This window comes from Corvus brachyrhynchos, unplaced genomic scaffold (genome assembly GCF_000691975.1).
Source record: "Corvus brachyrhynchos isolate BGI_N302 unplaced genomic scaffold, ASM69197v1 scaffold12, whole genome shotgun sequence".
Lineage (NCBI taxonomy): Eukaryota > Metazoa > Chordata > Aves > Passeriformes > Corvidae > Corvus > Corvus brachyrhynchos.
This window is the reverse complement of record NW_008237885.1, coordinates 872,426-882,756: the sequence shown is the minus strand read 5'-3', so window position 1 is coordinate 882,756 and position 10,331 is coordinate 872,426. Positions and strand designations below refer to the sequence as shown.

General features: G+C 38.9%; 1 protein-coding gene across 1 annotated transcript in view; it reads left to right on the top strand.

Moving 5' to 3' along the window:
- The window catches only part of IPO5 (importin 5), a 40,189-nt gene extending 30,440 nt beyond the window's left edge, over nucleotides 1-9,749 (top strand). The window contains exons 23-25 of the mRNA XM_017732627.1: nucleotides 1,426-1,654; nucleotides 3,146-3,287; nucleotides 6,442-9,749. Of these exons, the coding sequence (XP_017588116.1) occupies nucleotides 1,426-1,654; nucleotides 3,146-3,287; nucleotides 6,442-6,528 (458 nt within the window). The 3' untranslated portion in view covers nucleotides 6,529-9,749. The remainder of the gene's footprint in view (nucleotides 1-1,425; nucleotides 1,655-3,145; nucleotides 3,288-6,441) is intronic.
- Nucleotides 9,750-10,331: the final 582 nt, after the last annotated feature.

The window sequence follows — 10,331 nt, the reverse complement described above, 5'->3', positions numbered from 1 at the left end:
AGGCTTTTTTTAAGGTTTATCTAACACAACATCCATGTGAGAATGGATCTGTTTTATAGACAAGGTGAAGACTTGTCTGGTAGGCTGTAGGGAGAAAATTATGCTGATTCATTTTGATGCCCTCCTAATTTTGCAGTTGCAAGGACACACATACCTAGAGAGTCATCCATTAATATTAGTGAATGAGATACAGATGAGATGAGATTTAGCTTCAGCAGCCACGAAAACCTGAGGTATAAAATGCAGACTCAGTTGGCCTGGACACTGTAGACCTCTCTGAAACAAATTCTGCTTTGCAGAATAGTCCAGCATCATTATCCTGCATTCGATACATAAGCTAGTGGGTCTGATGTTTCTGTAGTTCTGTAATGTTTAACAGTTTTTACCACTGCTGCTTAATTCTTCAAAAATCTAATGCAGTGGACTTAATATAGAAAGTGTGATTGTGTATTCTTTAATTGCAAAACTGCTACTTACTCATCAAAATTCAGTAGTGTGAGATCTCGCTCTTCCTCAGTAATTAGTTATTTTGAAGTGTGCTTTCTGTACAATTCCACAACCTGTTTGCTGTGCTGATATAGAATTCCACAGCCGTACTATTTTATTTTTAGCAGAAGAACACAAGGACAATTGTTCCTGCTTGCATGTAGTGTGCTTGAAAGTCTGCATGGACACTAGTAGCTAAAAACACGATATTAATGTTCATTTAGAAGTGTGCATGTGGTTACCCACGTGACTATTAAAAAAATATAATTGCTATTAACCTAGGAAGAAAACTGGCATTTTTCCTCCGTTGAAAGACATTTCCTTTCCTTGATATTTGTGATCTAAACTATGCCAGGTTGATTGACCAGATGAGATTACTCCTATGAGCTTTTCCTAGGGCACGTTTTAGTGGCAGAAGGTGTGTATGTGTACATACGTACCTATTTTTATGTACAGATGTGCCCACAAGGAGTAGATACACAGCAGGCATACGCTGGGGATGTGCACTATAGTTCACATTACTGTGAATGTCACTGTAGCAATGCTTTTCCTCCTCCTGTGTTTTTAGAGCATATTGGATTAAACAGATAATGCTTGCTATCTGCAGTGTCTTGTGTGTTTTAGATTGCATAATTCCAGTTGAGAGACATGGGAATATTATTTTCTTCTGAACTTCTAAAGAAAATTCAAACTTCTGCAGTAGCTGTTTCCTTCTGTTTCCTTGCAGAGCTTTATTTATCTGTTTGGTTTTCATACAATAATTATTGAGCAGAGAAGAACCTAGAAGCAGTGGAACATTGAAATGACTGGATTTTAGTGCTTGGAACACAAAAAATCCTGGTTTTAATACATAGAGTTGTCTCAAGTAGAATTTGTGATACTAATAAAGTATAGCTTGATTGTGCATTAAACTTTATTCTTGTGTTGTTTAACAATTAGAGGCGCTTCCATTGCTGGTGAGAGTCATTCAGTCACCAGATGCCAAAGCCAAAGAGAATGTCAATGCAACAGAAAACTGCATTTCAGCGATAGGAAAGATAATGAAGTTCAAGCCTGACTGTATAAATGTTGAAGAAGTCCTTCCACACTGGTTATCATGGCTTCCACTTCATGAAGACAAAGAAGAAGCTGTTCATACTTTCAATTATCTGTGTGACTTACTTGAGAGGTAAGGCAAAGTCTTCACACTAATGCAGAAAGTAAGCCTGTTTGCGTGCACTTTCCTTGCACTCTTTTTCCAAAACTGAGAAACTGTGAGGTTAATCTACATATGGGTTAGAGAAGATAATTTGGAATGTCAGAACTGAGCCTTTCTTGATGTTACTGATGTTTTTTTAAACAGTTATTGTTCCTGTCCTAAATAGTGTTGGTATGGAAAAAAATCCTGGCTGCTTTATGTGTACATAATGAGAAATGGTCTGCAGAAAACTTGTACAGAAAATTTCAGGAAATTTTTTGATACTCTGCTTACATATCAGCACTAATAACTGATCGGTCTTTTCTCTTAAAAGCAGCATACATGCTCTTGCAGCCCCTTTTTGTAACCTTTATAAGTAGTTTTGCACCTTTTTGCTTTCCAACAAAGTGAAATATAAAGTAGAGAAATAATACGGAAAAATTCATTGTACAGTGCTATCTCAATTATTTCAGTTATTATTGAAAGCATCTTATTCCACAGTTTATTCTTTGGATTTGTGCTCCCTCCCATAGGTAAATGGAGAAAAAAAAGTAAATGGTTATTCTAGTGTGGTGCACTTCATAAATGAGTGAAAGAATGTGGCCTCTGAGGTGTTATGTAGCAAGCACATTCTGGCTGGAATTGTATTACATCTTAGAAAAAATATAAAGGAAGTAACTTAGATTTCTTGCAGTCTTTTTTGTTTTGTGAATACCTTGTATCTCTTGGTGCTTTATTAAGACAAAGTCTCAAAATGGCAACTGAGGTCCATAGACTGATTATAGAACCATTATGTAGAGACACCATAATAATGCTGCCAGGTGTGCATGTAAACAGGAACATAGAAATTGGGAATTGCAGTACCAGCACACTTCTGTACCCAGCTCTGTGCAGGTGGCTCAGCCTGGCTACCTGCTTCTCTGGAGCTCTGCCAGTCCTACATTCACAGCCTCTGCGTTCCAGCAGTGGTACGTGGCAGGGCTGGAAGTAGATCATGTGTTCCACACAGATTCCTGATAGCTAACACTCCTCCACTCCAGCATTTGTCTGGGAAAGAGGGAGCAGAACTGCTTGCTTGCTGTGTCATCGGGAGTGCTGGCAGAGAGCTGAAGTTACCAGCGCTCTTGATGCCAGTAACACAACGTCCTGGGAGGCACAGAGAGAGGAATAAGTCCTTTTAGGCAGGGTATTTCTGTCACACTGTTTACAGTTCCATCTGCATGGAACCCGGCCATTCTCTAAAGTTCAGAACTTCTTCCTGATAAAGTTTAGGCTGAGTAAAGAATCAGCTGGTTAAATATTAACAGAAGGGGGAGCATGCTGTCAGCAGGCAACAAAGCTGTGCATACTTACTCAACTGTGTGAAACTTAAATCTAAATAAGCAGCTTTAGAATAAGATCATTCAAAATCACTTATGTGTAAAGTGTTTACATTATTTATAGTTAAACATTAATTCCTTTGTAATATATATTTTGTAACAGCAATAACCCAGTTGTCCTTGGTCCCAACAATTCCAACCTTCCCAGAATACTTGGTATAATTGCGGATGGTGAAATCCATGAAGCTATCAAACATGAAGATCCATGCACCAAGCGGCTGGCTAATGTTGTTCGCCAAGTGCAGGTAAATAAATGCTTGTTTAAGTATAAAGGGAACATTTAGAATCTGTTTGCAGAAGTAACTAAACTGTTAAACCAGTTTTGAGAGCCTTCTCTCCTTAGAGAATAATGGTTCAACCAGTGATCTTGGAGATCCTTGGACATTCCTTCAATGATTAATGATGAAACTTGGTGACATTTGCACTTGAATAAAATAACTGTAACTAACTTACATGCAGTGAGGTGGTTAATGTGCGAGCCAGTATTAGTTTTTTGGGGGTTTTTTTTCTGAGTCAGAAATTAGAATCTGGAGAGAAATCTGCATGTCCTTTTATCAGTGAACTGTACTGCAGGATTTGATCCAATATGTGGTTCTTGTAAAGGGTCCCCAGCATCCTGTGGTGACTTTCTAATACAGCAGGCAGTTTGGGTTCTTTGTTAGCGAATGAGTGCAAACCACAAGTTATTTTACTACTGCCCTTTTTAATCCAGTGCAAATATAGGTGGCTGTTCAATGTTTTCCCTGCCTTTGGGGAACTGCCGTAAGGTTCACCTCCTTTATGCCATAATGAGTCACTTAATGATGATGGGGATGTCCAAATACTTAAGCAAAGCTTCTCTGCAGTGCTGTAAGTGAGAGTGCTCATAGGGCAGATTTGTTCCAGGGCCAAATGTTGTTGGGTGAATGTAGCATTAATGAGAGAAAGGAGTGTGCCTGGTAAGCATCTCGCTCATAAAAAAGCATGGAGGATTTTGAGCAGCAGATCTTCAATTATTGACCTTTCTACCTGACCTGCTTTGGCAAAATTCAGGTTCAAGAATTTTAGGAACACTTGATGTTGGAAAGGGTTCACCTGTATGAGTGTATCAGTCTTGAGAGATCCATTATGTCTGGTAGAAAAAGCTGTTAAAATTTTGAAGGCATAAAGAGAAGGAAATGGAGCCAAGTTTCAAAGTGAAAGTGGTATAAGTGGCTGCTCTAGATTCTGCCTGACAGATACAAATCCTTGCTGTTAGTACTTAAAGTCTGGGAATGGAACTTTGTATTAGGGTTTACCTAATGCATTTGTTCACTTTACCTCAAATCATCAAGGTTAGATGATGATTTATTTTTTTAACAATACAGTGGCACATACACGTATAGATTAGTTGTGTACAGCAATGTCTGGTTTTGGCCAGGATTGATAGGAGCATTAATATGAGACAAGACCTTTAGCATTGACTGAATGATTTACCTTCAGACCAGGGAGGGAAAAAAAATCTTAGAAGTCGTGTCTTTTTGTACTAGCTTGAAAGCAAAGCAGTGAGAGACTCGAAATCAGAACTACAATTTAATAGGAAAATTAAAAATAAATGCAATGATACAAAAACACTGACAGAGTTAGGATACAACCTGACACCCTGTTAGTCAGGGTGGCAGTAGCAGTCCGATAAGATGGTGGCTGCAGTCCTCCTGAGGGGATAGATGTGGTTCTGTTGAAGCAGTGATCCTGTAGAAGGGTCTGGTCTTCCTCTGAAGGTCCAGTGGTGGTTATGTAGCTCTTGTCCTCTGGGCATCCAGTAGGCAAGGGCAACCAGTGGTCCAAACCTCAGATTATATCCAGGTAGGAAAGCTCAGTTCCTCCCCCGGGGCGGAGCATCTCACAATGGGATGATGTAATTCTATGAGTCATGCAGTGAGGCTGGATGGCCCATTAACTGAAGATATCCCTCCGGAGGGAGTTACCAGGGATGTGTCATGGAAGAGACAAAGAACACTGGGCCAACTGGTTTTAACAGATGGTGGTTACATCTTTTGGTTACATCTTACATTGTAACCTAAGACAGTTTTAAAAAATACAATTTTAGCACAGTGTTATCAATCCTGTTTCTCTTCACACATAGTATTTTTACTTTAGTAAAGCTGAAAGACTTTTATGCTGTAACTGACTGTAAGAGTTTTATACTCTGATAGGAATTTTCAAGGTTGTGTAGTTGCTAACAAGCTCCTGCTTCCCAGATTCCAGTAGACTTTTTTTTTTTAATGATCTCAGTAAGCTGTTTCACTGCCAGTGCCTGACATGAGCAACATGGTCATAATAGGAATTGAATATAAACTTCTTTGCTTAGGTATTGTCAGGCCAGAAATATTTCAGTTTAAAGTATCAATTTAAACATGCATCAGAAATGTTGGAAGAGTACATTTAATTCTGCAATATTTCATCATACATTGAGTCTAAAATGCCTAATGTTATTTAAAACTAAACCCACAAACTTAAATTTGAGAGCATTTATTTTTGAATTTTGTGAATCCATTTTTATATTTTTTAAACTTTTTAAATTTCGAGAAAAGGGCATTATAATAGAACTGAATGTAAAATATACCAAATATAAACTAAACTTCTTTTTAAATTTACTTAAATTATACTGTTACTGCACAAGCCAATCTAGAGACCTAAAGTCAGTCACCTGCAATTTTTTCCCTGTCATTGTCCTAAACAAAGCAGGGTGCCAATTACTTTCAGTTTCTATTGATAAGTGAAGAAATATTTTTCCTCAATCTTGATTAGTATTCAGCACTCTCTGGTGCCAGTAGAACAGTCCTCACTGATGGTGACTTTAAAAGCTAATGTCTCAGCTGAGGACTGTAATAGCACAGATGAAGGGTTTACATTTTCCCAGACAGATGCTCTGCAGTTCTCTCTGGGAATTAATTGACCATTCCTTACACTAGAGAGCCATGCCCTTTGTTGGTAGCAGAATTTTGCACACCTACATGTGGCACATCAGGCTGTAATCCCAGCGTTCACCTCGAAGCTCCGAGTGTGTTACTGCTGCCCCAGTGCCCAAAACACTCATATGGAAGAGGCATGGTTCAGTTTTGCCTGAACAGGGGTCTTTTAACTTCAGTGCAAAACGGAGCAAATGGTTTAGGCTGTGATTAACACAGGAGTGTCAGTTGTCAACCCATGTAGTGGTTACAGGGAGTTCCAAATCAATTACTCTGCTGCTGTTTAGCCTTTTGGAGCATCTCATGTTGAATCTGTGTAGCACTGTGTGTAACTGAAGATTTCAGTCTCTGGCATATATATCACAGGAATAAGCTGAGTGAATGTTGAGCTTTGTAAACATAGCAATGTTTAGGATGTGCCTTGGACACTTTCAGCCTACATAAAGACCACTTTTCATTTTTTTCCTAGACATCCGGAGGACTGTGGACAGAATGCATATCACAGCTCAATGCAGATCAACAGGCAGCCATACAGGAGCTCCTGAACTCTGCTTGAAGGGCCTTAATTATCATCTGCAAGAAAACTAACTCCAAATAAACGTTTACCCTATTGTTTAGGTTTCTTTTGTTTCTTTTCTGAGTAAAACCAGAACTGTAGTGCGTGTAGGCCATTCTGCAACCTACAGGCAGTGGCAGCAGGAAGAAGCATTCTTTCAGAATGGTGTTTAAATCGGTTTCTATCCCACAACATGGAAGAAGTTTCCTGTAAACCCTACAATAGCACTGAAGAGTATTTTTCTAACGGTATCAGCCATCCATACGATGGTGAAAGGGAAACAAGTTGAATTTTCTCATTAGACATAAGACCTTCAGCAGTAGATGTACGTTATAACAGATAAACATTTCTCTACATCTAGTGTTAATTGTATTAATTGGAGTGTGAGTCTTTGTAGGGTAGAAAGTGTTCTTCTGCCCAACAAGGTAGTAGATCAAAAGATGAAAAACTGAAGACAAACATCGAGCATGAAGACCTCATTGATCGCACTTTCGATTCCCAAAAACAACTTGTACAGTGACTCAATGAGGAAAGCTGTTCAGCTTCCAGCCCTTGAATGTGAAGTCTCTTTGGCATGTCTGACAGTATCTCATTCACTCCTCAATAAATGACATTGAAACACAAGAAGCTTGTGTAGAAGTTCAGTGATGTGTGGTTCTTTTAATTTACTCTTGTGAAAAGATGAAAATAACAAACTATACAAGTCACAATTTTATATTTGAAACTTTGTATATTGTTGCCTATTACAGATTTTATGCTCTTTTGTTTCTTGACTTTTTAACAAATTTTTCACCTGAGTATGTAGAATGGAAACTTAATGGCATTCCTTGTGTGCAGTAAATTTACATACCTTGACTTTAAAATGTTTTTCATGTTCAGATGCAATTGCATTTCTTAACTTATAAAATGTAGTGTTGTTCCAGCTGCAAATGTGCAACATGGTCTGGTAGGCAGCAAACCTGTTGTAGTAGCCTATGTTTCATTGAAAACAATCATGCAGTTGACAGCCTGACCTGAAAGAATCAAAAAACCTTGTCAGGTCTTTCTGGTACTTCGAGAGCAATACATCATCTAACAACAAACATAGGCATAGAGTATCTGATTTCTAACAAAGGTGAGTGAGGTTTTTGCACTCTATTACTTCAAAGCTGTTAATATATGCATTGATCTTTAAAAACTTAAGTTCTTACTGGAGTGTCCTTCAAGTTGGTCTCAATTGTCTCTTGAAACAGATCTTTTCACAGAGGGTGAAAGTTTTCTTCCTTTATAATAGGAAAAGGTAGAACTCTACATGTAATAAATGCCTCTCCTACTAAAGAATAAATTTAGTTTTGCCTTTGAAAGTGTTTCAGAAAAGAAAATACAGAATGAGGTGTACCAAAGCCAGCCCAGGACCATTGTACCCAAAGGTTTGTGAGACAAACTGCCTTAACCATAGAACTTGACAATGTAGTTTCTTTAGAGGCAGCTGAAACAGTGCAACAAAGTACTGTTCCAGTTTTCATTTTGTTCAGTATTGTTAATCTCTTATTTACAGAAACTCAAGCATTCATGCATCTGGAAGATGAATGCTAAGGACTGGATACCAGTACTGTGAGAGAACTAGTAAGCCATGTGAGTTATCTCAAGCACTGGTCCTGACAATATCAATTGTGCTATACTGTATCCATCATCTTTCTTCTTTGTGGGGTTTGGCTTTTTAAGTATTTGTTATTTCAATTTCCCCTCAGTCTAAAACATGTAAATTTTTCCCTGCAGCAAACTGTTTGTACTTTTTCCCAGAGCTTCAGGCTTAGATTTTTTTTTCCCTTTCTTTGGACTGTGTGGTGAGAATTGTAGCACATTTGGCATTTCGCAGAAATGGTGTCAGCTTGGCTCTGTAACATAAGCAGCATTTGAATTGCCCTCCTAATGGACCAACTGTAATCCTCTTGCCTTCCTTTCAGTCCAAGTAACAGAACAAATAGAACCAGGAGATGGGATTGCTCTGTGTGCCAGAGCCAGCATAGAGCAACTTTGTGCAGTTGCTTCTACCTTGTTAATCATTTTATCAAAGCAAAGGGCACTGAGTGAATCACTGTCAGCCTGACAGGTAGGTTGGTTCCAGGTCCTACCTGGAGATCTATTCTTGCCTGTCACCACTGAACTTGTCAGGGTTAATCCAAAGCTGCTGTGGCATTTTCTCAATTCACAGAAGCTTTAAAAACTACACTCTCTTTCCATGTGTTTAAAAACTGTCTAGATCACTAATCTTGGCTTTTCTGGTTCCTTAACACAGAATTTTTAAGCAGTCAACCATTCCTGTTCTTCATTGCACTTAAGTACTGTTGCCCAAAGAAAGTATAGTAGAACAGTAGCTTCATCTGCAGCTATCTAAAAATTAAGTGTCATCCATATGAAAGAGCCAAAGTAATCAAACTGTGGTACTGATATGGAAAGGTAGTTTTGATTCAACCATTTTTCCTGGGTATAACTCCAATCTTGCTTTAACAATCTGCTCAGCTGTTGTGTGGGTTGAGACATGTACCTAGTGTAGCATAAAGAGCACTGCAAACAATAGCAGTGCTTTGCTTTGCCCAAACAAAGAGGTACCAAATCCACCCTAGACATCCACACAAAAGTGCTCAAAGTTGTACTCAGTAACAAAGCACAACTAGAGAACGCCACGCAGGTGTTCCAGTACTGGAGTTCCATTAGCCAGTTTAATAAGCATTGAGAGTAACCAGTGTTCATGAGCACTGCTTTCCAAAGTAGCTCATCGCTCTGAAGTGTGGGTGAGTTCCCATCTAAACTCTCACCCATTCTTACTATTCTGAAGGTGAAACTTCTTGCTTTGTGTTTGCAGCTCTAGGTTGTTCATGACAGATGATAATGCAGATGAATGTCAAGTCTCCTTTACGTGGCTTTGTCTACAAGATTCCCCAGAGAATCCTGTGCAAAATCTATGTAAGAAAGTGATTTGTAGCCATCATGCTTTCAAGATGGGCTTTGTGTACTGCTGAGGCATTCTGTCATTGCTTTTTCTCTGCAGAGACTTCAAAGTATTGCTGAGTGCAAGGGCTGGTATTCCCCAGCATAGAACAGTTGTTGTTATGCCAAATGTTGTCTGTTGTTCTCTACGCATCTAGACCTGTCAGTCTCATGTATGGAGTACATGTGTGACAGTAAGATGTGTTGCACAGTTGGAATTTTTGATGAAATAAAGAATTAAGGAAGGTGAATTTCCTGTTGACTCTGTGTATGCTTGTATGTACTGGCTATGCAGCTGCCTCAGGCTCTTGAACTGGAGCTTTATTTTTGCCTTAGTGGTATCTATAGGGGTGCACACATACACTGAGTCTGGCAAATACGGTGAGGGTGCTATTAAGAATAATACAAAAGTCAAGTGCTTGCCACCGCATGTTTTTTCAGCTTTGAATTATTTTGTTGTGCATCTTTGCAGAGGAGCCTTAGCCTTTGCTATTCAGTCATTTGGTATGCTCTTCCTTTGCTAACTTAGACAATGCTACTTCCTTGTATGGGGCTCAATGGTATCTTAAATTCTAAGAAGTGCATTTGTTGTCTTCCGAGAAGCAGTAAATAGGATCTAAGTGTCTGTATAGTACAGGTCCTTTCCCTTCTTGGTTATCATGAAGATGTCTGTGTTGCTTTGAGGAAGAGCATCTCTCAGGACAGCTTAGCATCCGTTGAAACTTAAGAGGTATGGGCTCAATATTGAATAGAAGTCATGGGATTTGTTCAGGAAAAGGCTTATACAGCATCTTCTCTGATGGTAAAGAGATGTAAGGAGTGGAAGCCTACTC